Consider the following 20,943-nt stretch of genomic DNA (forward strand, 5'->3'; position numbering starts at 1 on the left):
AGAGAGAAGAAGTTGAAATGAAAAAGGTTGGTTGGAAGTTGTCTGATCTTGGAAATTCTGAGAGACAAGTTTGAAAGTTGGATTGTATTATTTTGCTATTTCGTACAAATGCAGAAGCTGGACCCGCTCACACTGCTGCACAAATTGACTACCACCACCGTCACCTATCCATTCCCATGCATTTATTTTACTCACTTCACACTTCTTTTCAACCTTTCTTTTTTCTTAATTACAAATATTATTTTCAATAAATTTTATCATCTTTCAAAAAATTTAATATTAATAAATATAAAAAAAAAAGTCAATTTGGTAAATTATGGTTCTTTCTTTCCTTATTCTATGGTCCATATGTCTTGTTTGTTTCTTTGTCCCTTTGTTTTTGTCTTTCTTATGCAAAAAATGCTCATATGAGAAATACTATTTAAGTCATGCGCAACGTGGTATGTACGGTATACGTGCAGTGATTATATACTGAGTGACTACAGTTCTTATACTAGGCATAAAATCTGTATGAATAAAAACTAACAGTAGAGTTTTTTCAACAGAGAAACGTTGAGACGTAGAGACACGAGTCCATGTAGGAACTTGTGGACTTTGCTGATCGTGACTCTTTAGCAATGATATGATCAACACGACGGTGAATAACCAACAACGTGTTACATCCTTATTGGAATAAAATATATTTATTTTATATTCATGGAAAATGATATTTTTAATTTTTCTCTTTTAAGAACACGAATTTACCTTTTAAAAGTAATCTGATCACATGATAGGACCAACCTTTTTATTTCTGATTCCAATTTAATCAAATGCTCTCCAGATGGGAGATATTTTCTACTCGTATAAAACTCCATATGAGATAATAGAATAACATCCAAATAAAAAATAATAACATATTTAAAATAGCATCATATCGTAAGTACTGTTTAGAGATAAATATGATTTTATTCTTTAAATTTTGACACAATGCGAATATATTTATATTTCAAAATTTAATATAATTTAATCCTTAAATTTAAAAAATAATATATATAGTCATAATAATCCGATTAAGATTTGAATTATTTGAATATCAATCTAAAATATTATTTAATATTAATACTTATAAATTAAGAATACTATATTCATTATTATTTTTAAGTTTATAAACGTAAATCTATTAAAATTTAAGATAAATAGAAACATGTTAGTAAATACAATGACATTTATCTCTATTATCGTTTAGTATAAAGTAACTCTTTCATATGACAAAAAATTATCAAAACATCATTTCTCAAAAATAAGATTACAGTGGCCATCTGGCCATATCTACATTTTGACGACAGCATGAGCACACTTACTAGAGAAAAGAAAAAGTGAGAAGACATTTATACTTATAAATATTGCATTTATACATATAAATATTGCAAAGATAGATTCTAATGCATTATACAGGTAACTTTATTCTATAGTTTTCTGATTGCCAAAAGAGTTTGGCTGATTAACCCGTCACAAAAATTCCGGGAGTGGCAAGATGTTCGGACCGTCGAAGGAGAATACAAGCACACACTCAGTTCTTCCCAGTTGTCTACCGGTGAACTCCTCCATCACCGGGTGAATCAAAGTTCCCTCCGAAAGACGTGACTAAAGCAGAGAGGCCACCCCTGCTTGCTCCGCCACCGATGCTAAGACCGAGAAGATCACGGGTCATTGGCTGGCCCACAAATGGGGTAGAAGGGCCCATCATCACATCACTCCCACAGGGAAGCCCAAGCCCAAGGTTATCCACCATGGGCTGATTCTCTTGCTTTATTTGGCCGTTCCATTGTGCTGTTGTGGTTGCACTAATGTTAAAACCCTCGTCTTTGGCCAAGGACGACGGTGACGTCGTTGCTAAGCCTAAGCCACGAAGAAGGGAAGCAGTGGATGCACCCATTTGAGCTGCTTTTTGGAGCAATGCAGTGGCAGATAGTGCAGGCTGAGGAGATGCTGTGAAGTGGGAAGGATCGTTGTTGGAGAGATAGAGCGGTGAGGAGAGGGAGAGGGATGTGGTTTCTCTCAGATTGGTGATGGCGTTAGGGCTATCGGAGCGAGCCAAATTTGACACGAGGTTGAAGAATGAGGAAGTTGATGGCGACGGTGATTGAGAATGTGAATGAGTTGTTATTGTGGACGGTGCCAACACACTTGCAAAAACAGTAGTGCAAGAACTGGAACTGGAAGGGGTGCTGCTTGTCCCGAAGCAGGTTGCTTTTGGAGACATCGGTGACAGCTTCCTTGGCTTTTCTGGAATTTCTAGTGTCAATAACCAAAAAAGGTAAACAAGGGTAAATAGTTGAGGACACAAAAACAGAGTTAAAACTTAAAAAGAAAAGTAAGCTTTTTAGGTTTTAAATGATTATATTATAGATAATTATATAGTGAGGGAGTTAAAAAGCTTGAAATTGAATATGCATGGAGCAAAAAGTGAAGCAATTATAGAGGTTTTTCCTTTTATTCTCAGCTTCAACTTCAGATATAGTTTCTCGTTCAGAACAACTCCTCCAACCGAACAAAAAGTTTACCCCTTCCACAGTAACATTATTTTTTTTCATATGAAATTAAAGTTAATAATGATAATTTCGAAAGAAATCATGGCTTAAAAAACACGTTTGATTTCTAATACATCTAAAACATAATTGTTTAGGTAACGAAATAAAAATAAATAAAAATAGGGAATTTGTGAAATAAATTTATTTTGAAACCTGGAAGTCTCTTGTTATTAATTATTGAGCAATTTTAATAAATTGAGAAGAAATATAACGTAGATCCCATCCTTATCTCTTCTGCAGACCCATCCTACCGACCCTTTGCTGGGATTGGCACTATCCACTACAGCTAGACTTGTCGTATCTCCAACAAACAGAAGAAAACAAAAATGTCAAAAAAAAAACTGCATCTGTACGACGAGACAAAAAACTCATCCTCCCAATTCAAATCATGCCGGCCTCATGCTTAAAACTTAGAAGCTACATTATTATATATATTTATCTTAAACTATTGCCAGTTAAAAAGTTGACGAGAGTCTGAAATGTTTCTGAAAAGTTCACAAAGGTTGAACCTACGAAAAACAGAAAGCGAAATACGTAGCAGCACAACTACGTACCTGAGCTCTGAATGGACAAGGTTGGCGACACCACAGACGCAGAGGGAGTAAGTGGAGGCGCAGGGGGCGAAGAACCCAAATCAGCGTTGCCGGTGCTAACATTCTGGGCCTGGGCCTGGTCTTGGACCTGGGTCCTGGCGCTCTCTTGCGCTAGTACATCGCAAAATGCTCTGTGCGTGATGAAGCTATCCCTCCTTCAGGAAGATAAGCATTACTGTTAGTGACATTGAGTAGGGGAAAATTGAAATAAAAGTACATAACAATTGTTTTGGTTCTGATACCTAGAGAACAAGGTGCCGCAGTCGCAGCGGTACTCTCTGCTGCCACAAGTTTTTGTATGGGCTTTCCAGTCCGACTGTACAGCGTATTTCTTAGAGCAGCGTTCGCATTTCCACTTTTTCTCGCCGTGTTTTCTGCAGAAGTGCTTCTTGATGCCCGTGAGGTCGCCCAGCGCCCTGGCAGGGTTGTGGTGGACGCACGAAGGTTCGGGACACACATACGCCTTCTTCCGCGGTTCCTTGCTGCCTCGCTGCCGCAGCTTCCACGGTAAGTTGTGACCACGCCGGTGAAGCTGCAGGTTTTGATCGCGCTGGAATCCTTTGTTACAGATCTCGCAGACGAAACGGTTGGTGGCCAACAGTGTCTTCGGTGACAAAGCAATCACTTCAGCATCTGGATCTGAAAAATAAAAAATAAAAATGGCAAAATCCAAAACAAGGAATATTCATAAAGTCACTCAAACTGAATATATTTATTATATGTAAGACATGAAAATTACGGTTAAACAAATGAATAAGCATGAATATACCTGGCATTCCAGGGAGGTTTCGCTTCCGCTTGGGAAGTGGCAGAGGTTGTGGTTGTAGTGCGATTTCCGTTGCTGAAGAATGTGTGAATGGTGAAGGATTCTGAGGCTCCGCCATGGTTGTTTTATTTACTAAGATGAACTGAAGAATCCCTCTGAGAGTTTCTCTTTTAATTACTTTGCCCTTTTCGTAGACTTAGTTGTTTCCTTCCCAAAGAGAAGTTGTGGTTTCCCTTTCCACCGCTGCTTACGAAGGTCTTCTTAGGCGGCACACGGTGGAGGAAGTTATAGGAGAGAGAAAGAGAGAGAGGGAGAAATTATTTGAAACGAGATGATATGTCATATGTATTGCAAATACTAACCAGGCTAAAGCGGCACGAGCTAACCATGGTTAAGCTGCGAGGGAGACAGAACTGTTCAGAAGGTCTCTATCGAAGAAAACAAAAATAAAATCTCTAACATCTGTATTTACTTTATTAGTAATTAAGGAATTAACATAGAAACTACATTAAAAATACATAAAAAGTTAAGATACAAGGTTATATTGATCATATTCTTTGTAATATTTTTACCTTAAAAACAGAGATAGGATATAACGTGGGCGCCAAGTTTTCCGTGGAAAATAAAAAATGCGAATCTCACCGTCCACGTGTTACAAAAACCAGGTTCATGACCTTTGTCGGGAGAAAAAGCTTCTAGCGGTGCTTGTCGTGTAGTCTAGTGAGTATCATATATCACAACAAATATTTTATTTATTTATTATTTAACACAAATTGTGTCTCCACTTAAAAGCTCAGGAATAGTTAACACAAATGGTTTGTTTCATGTTATATACAATTATTATCATTACTACGTTCTCGTAACACTATGATGGTTGTCAATTCCTAACCAACAATAGGATTGTGTAATAAGTGATAAATGACAAATATTTCCAACACTTTCTTTCATTATAAGTACATGCTACAAAATTCTTCCTTCATTTAGAAATAAACTATATCTATTAACTTTTTATAAATCTCAAATGGGGTATTTATTTCTTTGAAAAGAAAAATAATATTAACTATAGTGGAGAAAACTTAATTTTGGTCTAACAATGAAGAAGGCGAAGCATGTAAAAAGACATATTGAGTATCTACAGTTTTAAATTATTAAAAACTATTATAGTTATTTAAAAAGTAAGCTATACGAAAATGAAAATACATTAACAATAATTGAATAATGTGACACTTTAGTTAAAACTTTCATAGATAAATAGTGTTAATTTATAAATAAAATTTAAAATGTATTGTGTGTATTGACTTGTAACATCATAACTCTACATATGTGGAATTAAAATTTGACTAGTCTTGTAGTCACGTGCTAATATTTTGACAATTAAGTAAGATGTGTATAAAGTGTAACATGGTGAAAGAAAGATAATTGTAGAGTGTAACATTGAGATAGTGTCTTTAATGCATGTTGGTTACTTTGATTTATTTTTTGCACAAAGAAGAAATAATAATGAGATATCACCATACTATAATATTAATGTTAATTATATGTTTAGACTAAAATTAAAATTGGACTATTTAAGCAGGGCATTTCAGCTTATTAATGTCATTACAAAATATGAGTTATGATAGAAATAGCTAATAATAGGTAGATTTTCAAGACCAACTACTTTTTTTTCAAAGATGTCATGATTATGATGATAAAGGTGAAGGGCATTTTGGTCTTCTTAGATACTTATTACAATTAAACTTTATTGACTTGTATTGCACTTCACCATAAACACCATTTTACAGTTAAAATTATCCTGGAGACAGTCAACTGAAACCTTCCATTTTAGATTTTACATTTTTAATGTATATTATAAAGTTTTAAAATAAATTACTGCATTAAAAATACATTTCATTTTAAAGACTCATTTGGTATGTAAGAAACATGTTTAAATTGTATTAACTCTTTAGCTAAAATTTAAATTTAAGATTTTAATTTTAATTTTAAAAAGTAGAAGGTTTAGTATTTTATTTCAATGAAAAAATTAATATTTAAAAAAAACTATATTTTCAAACATTTTGATTAATTTCAAGTAAAAATATACTCAAAATAATTGTAATTAAAAATATGACTAACTGCACAAATTTGTTTGAGATGCCTCCATCTCCACACACTTTTCGAATATTTACCAAAAAAAAACTTAAAATGACGTCAAATTTCAAATGGATTTTAGGATAGCTTTTAGCATGACAATTTTATTTTATTTTTTGTATTTTTTACTTAAGTTTTTAATGAGATAAATGCAATTATTTCTATAACCATTTTGAAGACAAATCATTATTTTTGCAAAGACTCGCCTCAAATCTCCACGTTTTATTATTTTATTACAAATATTTGTATTCAAATAATATTACAATTTTATTGTAAAAGAATACCTACAATATTTTATATTTGAAAAAATAGATCAAAATTATTATTATTAATAAAAAAATCACGTCTATAGTAACTAGTTAAAAATAAAATATAAATATATATTTGTAAAAGTAATATTAAGAAGTTATGTAACATTTAACTAAAAATAATATTGAACTGTTTTCAAATAAAAAAGTTAATTAATTAATTATGTTATAAAATAAATTATTTTTCATTTATTAAATATAAAATTATTTAAATAAAACATTATATAAAATAAAGTTGCTAAATATTTTAAATTATATAAATATAAGGTTTAGATGTGTAAACACAACTACTTACACCAAATCTTAACTTACTTTTTATATTAGGTAGTCAGAGTAGTTAATTATAATTAATTTCTGTTTTGATGAAGAGTGATAATTTTAATTTTGAAATAAAAATTGTTTATAATATTATAACTATCAAAATTAAGAACTAAATTAAGTGGAGTCTTAAAATTAAAAATGGCATATGATTATTAATTTGAATGTTTTAGATTTAAAAGAAATGATTAAGGAATATATTGTTGTAAGATGTATGATTGGTAAAAATAATTAAGAAAGGTAGTAATGATGAGGAGAGGGGGCTTTGGCAGTTCCCATCAATTGATGAAATGAGAAAAGGGTTGAATTGAAGAGAAAGAAGAGAAGAGCAGCCAAAAAGATAATCAAACTCCAAATCATTACATTTTTTTTTTTTCCTTTTGCCATTATTGTGCAAACTGCAAGCAAGCCAAGGGTCCCAAAACCCACCATACCTTACAGCTGTATCTCATCATCATCCCATCAGCTCTCTCTCTCTTTCATTCAGATAAGTACTTCAAAATATCAAATTATTTCAACTACATTTAGTATTGTATTATTAATAAATTTTTATAAAATATAGTTTTATCCATTCTTTTATTAATCCAGCCTATAAATTAGTCAACCTCTTTTTTTTTCCATATATATATATATATATATATATATATATATACATATATAAAACATCTCTTCCTCAATGTATAATGTATACATTAATTACTTTTAATAAAATGTGAATAGATTACTATTTTAAAATGCATTTAAAATGTGATTTATTGAATTTTATTTTATGAAGAAATACGAATAAATAACAATTTTGTATACCATTTTGATTTGCCCACCAATTTATTTTTTAGAGCAATATGTTAAAAGTAATAATTATATTATTTTAATAAATATTAGTTAAAAAATACATGCTCTGTAATCAATTTTTATTACTAATAATAAAAAAACACATATTCAAAAATTAATTATTACAATAATATATATATATATATATATATATATATATATATATATATAGATATTTTATTAGAATTTATTATATATATTGTTGAATATAGTAAAAGTTTTGTATGAGATTGTGTCAAACATATATAGATGTTTTATTTACAATAAAAAAATTATGGATTGAGTTAAAAATACAAATAATAAATTAATCAAAAATAAGGATAATATATCTAATATTCTTCCTCAAGCTGGTGTATACAAATCGTATGTATCAAACTTGTTACTAGTATAATCAGTAAAGATTTAATGAAAATATCTTCTTCTACACTCAAGTGATACTAAATTGTTAATTATTTACCAACACGATATAGAAGATGAAACATCAACCCAAAAGACTACCCTTGAACAATACGAGAGGTTGCTTTATGTAAATCTCTTCTAACAATTCATCGTTGAGGTATGCATTGTTGACATCCAGTGGATAAATAGGTCATTGTTGAAGAATCACCCCAACTATAAATAAACTAACAAAAGTAATATTTGCCATGGAAGAAAAAATATATATAGACAGGTCAAACACAATAGTGATAGAAGGAAAGTCAAAAGAAACAACAACGGAAGAAGTCATGGATGAACAGGAGAGAAAAACCTTAAAAATAAAAGATTTTCCAATCAAGGCACCTGGAAAAGGAAAAAGAGCAATCTCGATACTCTGAATAATTGGCTAAAAGGAGACGGAACGTGCGACCATGCACAATTAACCTGAAAGATGAAAAAAATTAACATTGACGCTCTGAATCATTAGTTAAGAGGAGACAAGACATGTCATCACGCATAAAAAAGGAAGGAGATCCACAACTTCAAAGTGCACTGAGAGTGCATAGGAGGTTCGATAAAGGCGTCGTTGATGACACGATGGTCACCTGACAAAGGCGATCAAAACTGTGTAATCGTTGGTTGAAACTAGAACTTCAGTAGTGGTAATGGTAGATGATAGCGTTGTTGGCAGCGGTAGACGACACTGCTATCGACAACGGTTGATGGCATCGTCGACAACAATGACGAGTGTAGTGGAAAAGGCAATATAAATTTTTTTCTCAAAAGAACCTTGACTTTAGATACCATATTGAATAAAGTGAAAATTATGTATAAGATTAATCTCCCTTCTATCACATATAGAGTTAGGTACTCTATTTATAATAGAAAAAATATGGACTAAAGTACAAATAAGAAATAATAACAAACTAATTAAAGATAAAAGATAAAGATAATATATTTAACAAGATAATATATCTAATAATCCTCTTCAAGCTAGGACATACAAATCATATATCAAGTTTGTTACTAATATAATCCATAAAGACTTAGTGAAAATATTTGATTTTGCACTTGAGTGACATCAAATTGTTAACGATTTAAGAATACGACATAAAAGACGAAATATTAACCTAGAAGACTTCACTCGAGCAAAAAATTTGGGAAGTTACTCCATATAAATCTCTTTTTACAAATCGATTTAAGGAATACATTGTTTGCATCTAGTGGATAAAGAGGTCATTGTTGAAGAGTCACCACAGTTATAAATATACTAACAAAAACCATCTTTGCCATATGAGAAAAAACATATATGAACAGGTCAAACACAATAGTGATAGGAGGAAGGTCAGAAGAGATAGCAATAGAAGAAGCAATTAATGAATAGGAGAGGGAAACCTTACAAATTCAAAATTCTTCAATCAAGACACTTAAAAGAAGAAAAAGAGAAACATCCATGCTTTGAATAGCTTCTTGAAAGGAGACAGGACATGCGACCATGTACGACAAACTTGAAAGAAGAAAAAATAACGACATCAACCCTCCAAACCACTGCCTAAAAGAGACGAGATTTGCCATCACGCATGATGGAAAAAGGAGTACATACACAATTTTAAAAGACATTGAAAATGTGTATGAGCTCTAATGAAGACGTAGTTGACGACATGGTGATCACTTGGTTGTGATGATTAAAATCGTACGACCGTCGATAAAAAAAACTCTGTGGTTACAATAGATGATGGCACCACCACCAATAACGGGTGTATAAGCAAAGACAATAACAATTTTTTCCTCAAAAGAATCAAACTCTACTCTACATACCAAAAGAAAATATAAATTAAACATAAAATATAACTAAAAGATAATAACAAACAAACTAAATATAAAATATTAAATAATATAAAGATAAAATATCTATGTAATTTTAATTATAGAAACTGATATAATTAGTTATGATTATAGAAATGAAAATGATGAAAGACCACCATTCAAGCTCTCAATGATTTTCGAAATTCGTGAGACTTCCATATGAGCATTTCACACCTGAAGCTCCTCAACACCGCAGATTACCATAAACCACCAGAAAACCACTTTCACCAACCTCCTTTTAAAGCCTTGCACCATGAGATTACCTTCAACAACAAACACGCACAACCTCGTTCAAGAACTACAGAAAAAGAGAGGAAAATGAAAAAATGGTCATGAAAGACTGTGGGGTGCGCATATACTCAGAGGGAGTGGTAGTGAGATTAATGAAGCAGTTGAAAAGTGTAAAGCAGATGCAAGGTAGTAAATTCAGTTTAACCACCAAAAATTAACTTTTCTTGAAAGGACGTTTTGGGAATGGAGAGGTGAAGGGAGAAGATAGTGGGGGTGCAGGGAGAAGTTTCCAACTCCAAATGCTTAATCTCTTTGCAATGTTCTCTTTTATTGGACCATATTCCACCGAAGGTAGAGAAATTCACTCTCGGGTATCAAGACCACGGTATGTACAATTTGTGTCTCCTCCTTCATAGGTGAGTGATTTTGGATTTTGACTACCCATTTTCCAAAATACATAAAAAAGAAAAGAAAAGAATGACTTTGTTCTTATTTCCTTCTTTCTACTTTTAGGGCATGGAGAACATAGGAAGGGTAAAGCTCAACAACCATAATTATCCATATTCGAATAACTCACCCAAGTTTAACTGAATACGAAATTATCCATATTTGAATAATCCTACAAATTAAACGGTTGGATTGGATATTAAAATATTAAATGGATTGGGATCATCCGAACCCGATCCGACCCTACCACTCCTCAACCCTAGTAAAAGTATACGAAAACAATGTTTTAACATTGAAGGAGCAGTTACCAAAAACAACCTGTTATCCATATTTCCAAACCAGGTAACATTTTAAATTTTATTTCCATCAAACAGTCCTCCCTTAATATGATATTATATTATTTTCTATAAATTTTTTAAACAAAATGATATTCATTATTTTTCCTTTGAAATTTTGTAATAGATATTTAATCAAAGCTATTCATTATTAAAAAATAAACACACCCACATATCAGTCAAATAAAAAGAAATTTTTTTAGTGAGAATTTAAAAAGTTGATCTAAATTTTTCGTTATCTTTAACTCATTTCTAACATTTCATAAACCATAGAAGACAATCAATTTATACCGAGTCTTTCTTCAATGCTATGTTAATATCACACATGTTCTTATCAAGAATATAACCAAGGAGAAAAGACATCATTTAAAGAAATCACACTTACAATAATTTTAATAAATGACAATTTTTTGCAATAAAAATATAAAAGAAAGTAATCTAAATTTACCATAATCACTAGACCTTATAACCTGAATAAAAGATCTAGCTGGAAGGCAATCAATTTTATCCTCTCCAGCTCCACCTCAAAAAATAGATGAAACCAACCAACTTTACAAGATATTAACATCGGATGAACAAAAAATAGACACTTTATATAGGTAAATATTATTAACATACCTGACCTTCAATATTAGTGCTCTATTATTGACATGCCTTCCCTTCAACATCAATACTCTATTATTGATGAACTCTACAAACTATTCATATAAAAATAAGTACATTATTAGCATTTCTCTTGTTAGTTCAACTAGTTTACAGTATCAATTAAAAATGTCTACCAAGCATGTTAAAATAAGCAAGTCTACCAAAATATACCATCCCCACACTGCAACATTAACTGTAATAGATTATGGTCCTATGTACTCTCGAAAGGCACATTATGAACAACAGATTTCTCATCTAAGTACGTTTCAGATGCTGTATATGTATATATATCACTATAACATTTCATATCTAGGAGTTCAAATTGGGTAGACGTGTGTGTCTGATATTCCAAGGATCTCACTCGATAATTATGTTGTCGCATCTTTAGAGGTTGGATGCTTAAGATGCTCAATTTGAACTTTTCAGCTATCGGCAAATGAAGCACTCGACCAAGCAGCATCTCTAAATACCCAATTTATGAACGGCAGGCATTAAATATTTGCCCTCTCATTGCATCAATCGGCATATGCTCAAATGTGTAACGCTCAGGACCAAAGTACACTCCCGTCCTTTCCAAAAGTGCAATACTTTCATCTCTACCGTATCTTGAAGCATATAGTCTCAGGTACTCGATGTCCTAAATAAAAGTCAAGGAAACGGAATCAAAGATCAGAATGCAGAAGAGAAAAACACTTGCAGCTTTATGCCAGCACACGTCATGGATGCAGATCTTCAGGCAAGAAACACAGAAGGAGAAAAGCAAGTAAATAAGGAGGCTGTGACATTTCTTCAAAAAACAATGTTGAGAATATCTTCCAAAATTGTGAGGAAAAGAAAAAATGTTTTTTACCTGCAAGCCATTAAGTATGCGTTCTAGTCTAAGAGAAGCCACTGGCTGATGAGAAGTTGAGAACACCTCACCGGGATAGTATAGGACTCCGTCTCCAGGGGGTAGACCATGCCTGAATTTTATCTGTGTCCAAAAATGTATTTTGATTGTCAGAGTCATATTACCGATGAAGTAAACAAGCTCTAACAACTTTTTTAAGAAGATGGCATAAAAAGCTATACAATCACCTCTGCGCTGGCTACAGTTGCTTTCTCATAGCAGTTGGCCCCCCAGTACAAAAATCCCGTGCCACCCTCTTTCCACACACGCCACATAACGGCACGGTGTTGGGTACCTCGCATTCCTAGATGCCAATTTGGATGAGGATCTGATGGTCCCATACAGACATATGTCCACCATTCCTGTAGCAAAAACCACCAGCCCCTATTGAGCAAATAAGAGTATATGCACCAGCAGAGCATTAAAATGCAGCGCTTCTTAATTCTGCTGGCGTAGGATATTCCATTATGCATACAAATATCTTGCGATTTCTTTACCAGTTTACTTGGGACTATTTCTTAGTTTCCTCGTTTTTCTCCTTATTTTGTTAGGATTCTCAGTAAAATAATGGATTTTTACGGGGGAGGGGAAAGAATGAAGAGAGGAAGAGCGAGATCGGATAGAACTTGAATTGTCAAAACAAAAAGAGGATCAAGAGAGATAAGAGGGAAACAGTTCCAAAACACAAATCGAAGTTGAATAAAAAAGAATATGTTCAGAATAAGACAAGTGCACAACATAACATAACCAAGTCAAATATATACTATAATCCATAATCACATTTCTTTTCTACTTCCCTCATTCTTTCTTCTACCTCGCAGGTTTGCCTATCTGCCACCATTACCACATTACCACCCAGCAAGTTATTCTAATAGCATCCTTCTCTATGTGATCAGATTTAGGTCCATGTTATTGGTTTATTTAAATTAGTTAATCTTGGCTTAATTTATTTATTTTTATATATGATGATTAAAGACACAGTAGACTAGTTTAAAATTAAAATCTTTTGAAATTAATTAAAAGAAAATATTTTAAATGTATGATAAAAAAGTCAAAACTAAGTAGCCAAAATACGCTGAATCCATATACATATTACATACAAAAATTTAAATAACTACATGGGATCTACTAGTATTTTCTCTTTGGATAACACGAGTAACTTTCCATATTTAAAATATTAAGCTACGTTGTTGTCAGTGTCCATTTTGGATCCACTTACTTTATGGTTATTATCCTTACACTCTCTATAATTCTTCAAGAAAAATATTAACAACTCATGATATAAAAAATTATATAACTTTGATTTCCTCATTGCACTTGGGAATATATATATATAAGAATAAGAGACCGTGGAAAGAATATTCTTTCACCAGTTTCAATGCTTTCTCATAAATAAATAATAACTAATAAACAAAATCTTCAACAAGCTTAATATTTTGTTATTAACCTTTGTAATTTCTGTGCAAAAAAGGTAAGATAAATATTGTTGATATTTTCACTTAGTACATTTAATTAAAGATGATTATTTTAGAACTACCTTCATAAGAAGCTAGTAACTTCCCTATACATGATCAATTCCTGGAGTCAAAATATGGTTTCTAAGGACTAGGTTTTGAAACGAAATTTTGTAATATTTTCTCTAATAAATAAACTTTGGTGACAATTCCCATTTTGTTAATTTATTTTAAAGTTTTTCCAGTCAGTACAGGCACCCGACACCTTTTAAGATTATTTATACATCACAAATTCATAATTAACTTGGGAGAATACCAGATGTAATGATCACAGGTGGATATGTACCCTGAGAGGGAGAGGTATAGGGGCTATCCGTAATACATAAGAAAGAAAGCACGATGATTCCCTTTAAATAAGGCAACCTGAGCCATGGTCCTAACAATTAATACACTGAAATTTTAAAGAATTAGTCTTGGAAGCAGGTCAAGGACAATAAGTTTATAAAGAATCTACCCTAAAACGTTGATGCTAGTACTGTTTCCAAAACCCAGATCGTGGCAGACACAACGGGAAAAACCATGAAAGGAACATAGAGCTGAGCCTCACGGTACACAAGGAAGACTCAGGCCATTATCATGAAAAATATATACCAAACAAGAGTGTTTGCTTATGTTTACGAGATTTTGTTCTACGACCAGCATTGATGAGGAATAGTAAATATCAACCACCTCGGCAGAAATTTAGTGCACAGAACAAATAATAATTTTGGAAAAACAATGAAATTATAATATTACCTCACCATTCTCTGGTTGTAATTCAGCAATGATATCCTTAACCAGATCTTCCCGATTGCCCAGAACCCATTCACTGCAAAGACATATTCAATTACTTAGCATGCTTAAGTATAGAAAGTAATATGATGCCATGATTTCTAATATATTTCACCATTGCCTAAGAAATGTGTTTTTAATTTTGATTTGCAGTACTGCAGTTATACATTTATTATCTTCTACGAATTTTTATACAGGCTTCTTAAACATATCTTATTTTGTTATTTTTAGAATAAATACATTGCTGTATTGGGTATATATCGTATGCAATATGCATGTAGTATCCGTGCATCATAGTTGACTACATATATAAGATCCTGAAAATTGGTTTAATTGGAATTCCAAAATTGCTTCACCACACAGTCTCACAAAATAAGTGAATTTCAGGAACATCTGATCACTACTTGAAATGTCATGATCAAAGATTTCAGAAAGTGAGGACAGAAAAATGTACAAAATATCAATCAATACCAATTTTGGAAAACAAGTGTAGAATGTGCCTAGAATGTTGTTCACTCATGTTCAATACCAATTCACTCTGAGAGAGGATTATGCATCAGAAAGAAAAAAAATAGCATAAATCAAATACATCTGTGATCAGTATAAACGGGAACAAGACCTCAAAATGTATCTCCTTATGCCCTAAAATAGGTAAAAATACCGAAAAATGAAATCAGTTCCCACAAAAAATCATAAACACATAAAAACAGTATACCAAAGTATACATCGGTTCCAAGAGTAACTGCAAAATGACAAGGAAAAGGATAACTATCAAAATTACTTTTGACATACCCATGGTCAAAAAAAGGAAAAGTTAAGCATATAGTAAATACCTCAAAGTTACAAAATAAATGGTGTACTAAATTCAGGATAGGCATAGGTGAGTATACAATACCTTGTACAATAAATTTGATTATGAGGACGCAAAAAACTTGGAACTTTAACAAAAGCCTCAAATGGAGTAGGTGCAAGAGGTGCATCATTTGGTCCTACACATAATAAGAATCACAAAATAAGATAATTAAAAATGAACCAACTAGTTGGAGAAAACCGAGATGAAGTTGGGATTAACAGAGTCATTGAACATTATATGAATTAATTATGAAGTGTGTTCAATAATTATCAGAAACATGCGGCAAAAGTAATAATCAAAAAAGAAAATTTCTGGCTGGAATCATATAAACACATATAGAACTGTTATTTTTTCCAAGGTCACAGTCACAACCCTTTTATCAGATACTGTCAAGTACTATCTGAAAAAAGTCAGACATTGTCAACCAAGATGATTTAGAAACAGGTAAAATATTAAACCCCAAGAATGTGCCTGTAAATAATTTATACCATTCTACCTAAAATATAACAAGATTAAATTTGCCATAAATGAGAATATATGTTTTCTTTTTTGAGTAAGTAATGTGTAGAAGATTAGAAATGTTCAGCAAAGAGAAACTGGAGGTCATTACCCAGGCAAAACTATTCTTAGATCCAACAACAGTAGAGAGCGCCTGGATGATACTAATTCCAACCATCCAATTAACCAATTTACAATATAATTACTGTCAGAAATACAGCCATGTAGAAGTATTTGCAGTAATTATGAGAAATGCATTTGTTAAATAATCCAAGTCATTGCCAATATGAGAAACAATCGACAACACATCCTAAGGGACAAATTATCAGGTAGTCTACACATATGACTGTAGAGATTGGATTATGATAATTTAAGGTATATAATACATACCACAATAGTAAGTAGTTAAAATACGAGCATCTGGAGCATACGCATGAATCTCACTAGCCATATTGCGAACAGAATCATATTGTTCCAAGTTCAGTGGCTGGAAAAATCATGAAAACAACAGCTGATCAGGGTCACAGCATGCTGGACCTGGTAGATAGTTACAGTAACCAGACAGTAAAAATATAATGAAAATATTAAAAGTTTTATTAGACAGAAACGCAATAAAATAATTAACCAATGACTACTGCAAGAGTCACTTGCCTGTTTTCTATTTTTATTAAGGAGAATTATCCATTCAATAGATAGAATAAAGGTAGATCTAAACTATGATGTCATTCTAGTGAAGAATTTTTTATATTTTAGCAAAAACGGTATAACACATGTATACCTCATCCCACAAGTAAAAGTAAGCTTTTCTCCAGTGAGTTTTGGTTCTCAATATCTCAACTTGTTTCTGCAAGTAATCCTTCGCGGCATCATTACTGTGGCACATCAACAGGTGGGTTGAATCTCATCAGTTTTCATTGCAAATATACCTGACAGAAGCGAACGGGAACAACTGACTGTATACCCGGAGATTACTTGTTTATATGGTACAGCATATGCAGCCAACCGTGGATCTGAAAAATATTCATCTGACTTTGGATGATCCGCTACAATGGCAAGAAGAGGGGAAATTTCAGCAATCTCATATTAATTCTCCTTTTGGAATTGATTCTGTCAAACTTACTGCCACAGAAAAGTACCTGGCCATGGAGATGTGTATGTCAAAACACGCATACCATCAGCCCATTTACAAAAATACGGGCTGATTCTATATTGAAGAAGCCATTTGAAATGTTCATCCAATGCCTCATACCACTCAGCTGTCCCTTGTTGAACACCAAATCGATCCTCAATTACAGTATCCGATATCTGGTGTGGTAAAGGTAAAAGAAAGTTTGCAACAGATAAACTTTCCTAATTTCTAATTTTACAAAGATATAGATCCAAAGTACATCATTTAATGGAAAATAATATATAGGAGGAGGCACTGATTGAACAAAATGCGGTGATATCAAGCTTCAGTCATGGAGTTTGTTAGAAATAACTTAGTCATAAGTTTCTAGCATGTAATAACACAATTGAGACAACGTAAATGCCAGTTATGTTTTCTACAAACTGTTAAGAGATATAAGTTCATTATATTAAATGGTAAATATCTTAGTAAATAATCCTCATTATAAGTAATTAATTTTTTTTCAGTTACTGCATCATTTCTACATTATAAATAAGAATACTCACGTGTGTACATGACCCAAACATTACAAAAAGTAAATATAATCATCGGGATTTAAATCTTTGGCCTTTTATGGCTACAGGATACACCGAATACAGCAGGGAGCGAGGGAGTTTCAGGAAGTACGAATTCCCAAACAGTCAGATTTAACTTCACCCGTATAGAGAGATTTGAAATCGCATCCTCATCCATTATGTCTAGTGGTCCATTATCTGAAATGAATTCAGAAAATGATGGAGACAGAAGAATCCTTCTTAAAGATGCAGTCGCAGATTTCACCCTTTCAACCTAAACAAGATATGCTTAAATAAAAACCCATAATAACATCAAGGTCAACAAGTGTACCGAAATGAGGAAGAGTGATTTAAAAAACAAAACCCACCACTTCATCCAACGGTTTTCCATCAATTGGCTCAACAACATCAAGACATCCCTTTAGGTCCCTATATAATTGATGTTTCTCAACCTTGCTAAAACTTTGAAAAGGAGATCTGTGCAGTGGATAAAGTTGACAAAGTTGATAAACAGAAATTGCAAAATTATGTGCAACACAATCAAAAGTAACAGAAAAGAAAGCTCACTCTGCATCTGCTTTTATGGCAGTAATGAGAATTTCTCCTTCATATTGTCCTGGAGGTTGAGAACTAGGAACGTCAATAGATATCCAAAGAGCAGTAGTCTCCCTAAAGAAGCAAAAGAATGCCAAAAACAGTGAAAACTGAAAAAGCAGTCAACCATCCAGCAACTTTTGCACACAGCACTAGAACTCAAGAGAACATAAATCAGACAAGTACCCAGGAAATAGGTTTATTTGACTGACTGGAAGCTCAACAGGGACAAGAGCATCAGGTACACCTAAAATGGGCACCACCCGCCGCAACCGTAGTGACTGCCCAACAATCAGTCTGCCAAAACTGATGTCAGCATAAAATGGAAGTAAACAATGTATTTGTTACATACAATTTGAAAAACTCCAACCTGTCTCCAGATGTGGAGCATAGGTCATTGCACTGAATCTGCACAGTCCCTGCAGCACTAGCACCACCCCATGAAACCTTTGGTCGGATAGCTATTTGCACACTCTCCCTCTCATTTCTAGCTGCCAGCAGGTTTATCTACAAGATAAAGCAAAAATCCTAATATCAGAAGAAAAAATAGCAAATGTTTCAGGATTTATAATTCCTTAAGATCAATATGATTCCACAACCTTTTATAACAAACTCCAACCACAAATCTAAGGTAAGAGCTTTTTGGTTCTAAAAGTGAAACTCATACGTTTGTCTGGTGAGCAATATTATATCTATTACCCCCTAGCTTCATACAACATAAAATTGCCATGAGAAACTCGTGCACTAGTTAACCATATAATACAAACCACTTTCAGGCATCCATTAAGTGCTGTCCAGCATGTAATTACACAACTATGAAGGGAAGAGTCGATTTACAAGTGGATAACATCCTTGACAATAATAACATTATAACTATCATGCAGTTAGAATTCATAAACGACAAATACAAGGACATGCTAACAGAAAATGTAATTGTGTATATACGAATTATTAAAATAAAACACTACTAACAGGCTCCAAATGTCTGGCCATATCTTGAGGTCCAATATTTGCTGTGTTTGGCATGCACCATACATGAACTAAATCCCTAGTTGGAATTTCTGTTGGGTCAACTGGTCCCTTGACATTCAAGCCAAGTGTACCACCATCATTCCACCCATAAGCGGTACCACCTCCTGCAACACCTTCAACCGGTGGCACAACCACATCTTGAGAATTACCTGCCAGATGCATCAACCAGTTAAATTGTAACACCATGGCACAGGTTCACTAAAGATCAATGTACTCCACAATGCTTTGTTTTCAAAAGTCCCATAAACCATTGGATTCCTAAAGCGAAGGTCAAAATAATACAAATTTCAAAAGTACCTCTTTTTTAGACTCTATATAACTATCTCGTTGAAACAGTTGAAGCACAGCAGCTAGCTAATTGATACAAGATTCATTATTAAACTCATTAATTGCGTGTTTGGAAGTGTCTCCAAAGGGTACAGATGTGAGTAAATTGCAGCCTTTAATTCAAAAGATACAATAGCTAGCGTCAGGGGATGATCGTCAAAGTTTCAAACAAGCCATAAGAATTTCTTTTTTCATAGTTCCACTCAGTCAATCCATATAAAAGTAAGTAGAGAAGTAAACCAAAAACAAAGGGGGAAACAAAAACAATAAAAATCAAGGTTGCACATAAACAAAACTTTGAAACCTCTCACAGAATTCACACACAGCTCCTCACTCACATCACACAAATTGTTCAAGTTACTTTTTAACGAAGTAATTTCAAAGATAGCAACACCGTTAAATTTCATTAGGCTTGCAGATCATGTAGATTGTCCATACAAAAGCCCTCTCAAAGCTCATTTTACACAGATACCGACTTAACAACCGGCATAGATCGGTTAGGTCTCTAAAGCTATAACAAAATGAGAAATAAAATCCATAACGAAAGCAAAAACAAGCCGCGGCAATTGTAAGCACAGCACACAGAAACGTCGAATCCGTGTGATTACGCCCAAATTGAAGCGTGGGAAACGAGAAGTCGAAACAGGTGAAAGGAGCGAGGTTTTGATGTTAGATTCGAACTGAAAACATGAAAAGGATTGGCAAAACGGAGTAACTGAATTGAGAGTGAAAGGGAAGAAAAGAGGTTTGTACGTAAGCGAGAGAAAGGAAAGTGAGAACGAACCAGAGTTGTCCATGACGGATCAGTGGAGGAGACTGTTCCGATGCAGCGGTGAGTGGAGAAAAGAGAAATGATCGCGTTATGTTTGAGAGTAGCCAATATTTTTCTCTCTGTAGGCAATTCAGATATCGGAAGGAAGGGAAACAATGTTTTTAGTGAGTAGTAACTACTTCGGGCTAACTTCACATTTTCTCTATTAATGGAAAAAATACTCCATTTCACACTTCTTATTTTCACTTTATTCTATCTTACCTTAATTCATCCCAAAACTTGTAATTTCTCTTCATCATACCTCTACTAGATTAAAAGATTTAATTGAAATAAACTAGGTTATTTTTAACTAATTGAAAGTTTAATGTGTAACAAAAACAATGTTAAAAATCATTATTAAAGTCATTCAATCAGCATTTCAATTTTAAGTAAAAAAGTATTTTTGTAATACTATAACTTTGTAATAGGTAAAAATAATAGTCTTTTTTATTCATGGATTTTTTAGGAAAAGTAATTGTCATAGTTAAGAGTTAGACCAAACTTTTTGAGGGAA

At 33.0% G+C, this 20,943-nt stretch overlaps 2 protein-coding genes across 10 annotated transcripts; both read right to left on the reverse strand.

The window, feature by feature from the left end:
• Positions 1-1,340: 1,340 nt before the first annotated feature.
• On the reverse strand, positions 1,341-4,284 carry LOC106759690 (protein indeterminate-domain 2). Its single transcript, XM_014642991.2, has 4 exons — positions 3,933-4,284; positions 3,406-3,802; positions 3,125-3,318; positions 1,341-2,274 (listed from the first exon to the last, which is right to left on the reverse strand). Exons 1-4 carry the CDS (start codon positions 4,045-4,047, stop codon positions 1,568-1,570), a joined length of 1,413 nt encoding a protein of 470 aa, XP_014498477.1. The 5' UTR covers positions 4,048-4,284; the 3' UTR covers positions 1,341-1,567.
• A 5,617-nt stretch (positions 4,285-9,901) lies between these two features.
• Positions 9,902-20,576, reverse strand: LOC106762443. Of its 9 annotated transcripts, none has more exons than XR_002667922.1 (19): positions 20,403-20,573; positions 19,232-19,440; positions 18,630-18,766; positions 18,446-18,556; positions 18,233-18,334; positions 18,034-18,142; positions 17,739-17,939; positions 17,119-17,287; positions 16,944-17,025; positions 16,761-16,854; positions 16,373-16,469; positions 15,527-15,620; positions 15,347-15,373; positions 14,596-14,668; positions 12,535-12,708; positions 12,308-12,430; positions 11,819-12,094; positions 11,436-11,510; positions 9,902-10,097 (listed from the first exon to the last, which is right to left on the reverse strand). XR_002667922.1 is itself a non-coding variant. In XM_022781001.1 (18 exons), the coding sequence occupies exons 3-18, from the start codon at positions 19,283-19,285 to the stop codon at positions 11,933-11,935; spliced, it is 1,809 nt and encodes a 602-aa protein (XP_022636722.1). In that variant the 5' UTR covers positions 19,286-19,440; positions 19,589-20,298; positions 20,403-20,573; the 3' UTR covers positions 11,514-11,932. The 9 variants fall into 9 exon arrangements, 5 of the variants coding, with proteins under 5 accessions (XP_022636722.1, XP_022636721.1, XP_014501842.1 ...); XR_002667921.1 differs by having other exon boundaries at positions 11,431-11,510; XR_002667923.1 differs by having other exon boundaries at positions 9,904-10,062.
• Between the last annotated feature and the right edge of the window lie 367 nt (positions 20,577-20,943).

The sequence above is a fragment of the Vigna radiata genome, chromosome 5, assembly GCF_000741045.1.
Source record: "Vigna radiata var. radiata cultivar VC1973A chromosome 5, Vradiata_ver6, whole genome shotgun sequence".
Classification (NCBI taxonomy): Eukaryota; Viridiplantae; Streptophyta; class Magnoliopsida; order Fabales; family Fabaceae; genus Vigna; species Vigna radiata.

Coding starts and splice junctions, on each gene's coding strand:
- LOC106762443 (XM_022781000.1), bottom strand. Junction 15,621..16,372: donor TTTAACTACTTACTATTGTG/GTATGTATTATA, acceptor TATTATGTGTAG/GACCAAATGATGCACCTCTT. Junction 12,095..12,307: donor GCATACTTAATGGCTTGCAG/GTAAAAAACATT, acceptor ACTTTTATTTAG/GACATCGAGTACCTGAGACT.
- LOC106759690 (XM_014642991.2), bottom strand. CDS start 4,047: ATGGCGGAGCCTCAGAATCCTTCACCATTCACACATTCTTCAGCAACG. Junction 3,319..3,405: donor TGCGGCACCTTGTTCTCTAG/GTATCAGAACCA, acceptor ATCTTCCTGAAG/GAGGGATAGCTTCATCACGC. Junction 2,275..3,124: donor CTTGTCCATTCAGAGCTCAG/GTACGTAGTTGT, acceptor TATTGACACTAG/AAATTCCAGAAAAGCCAAGG.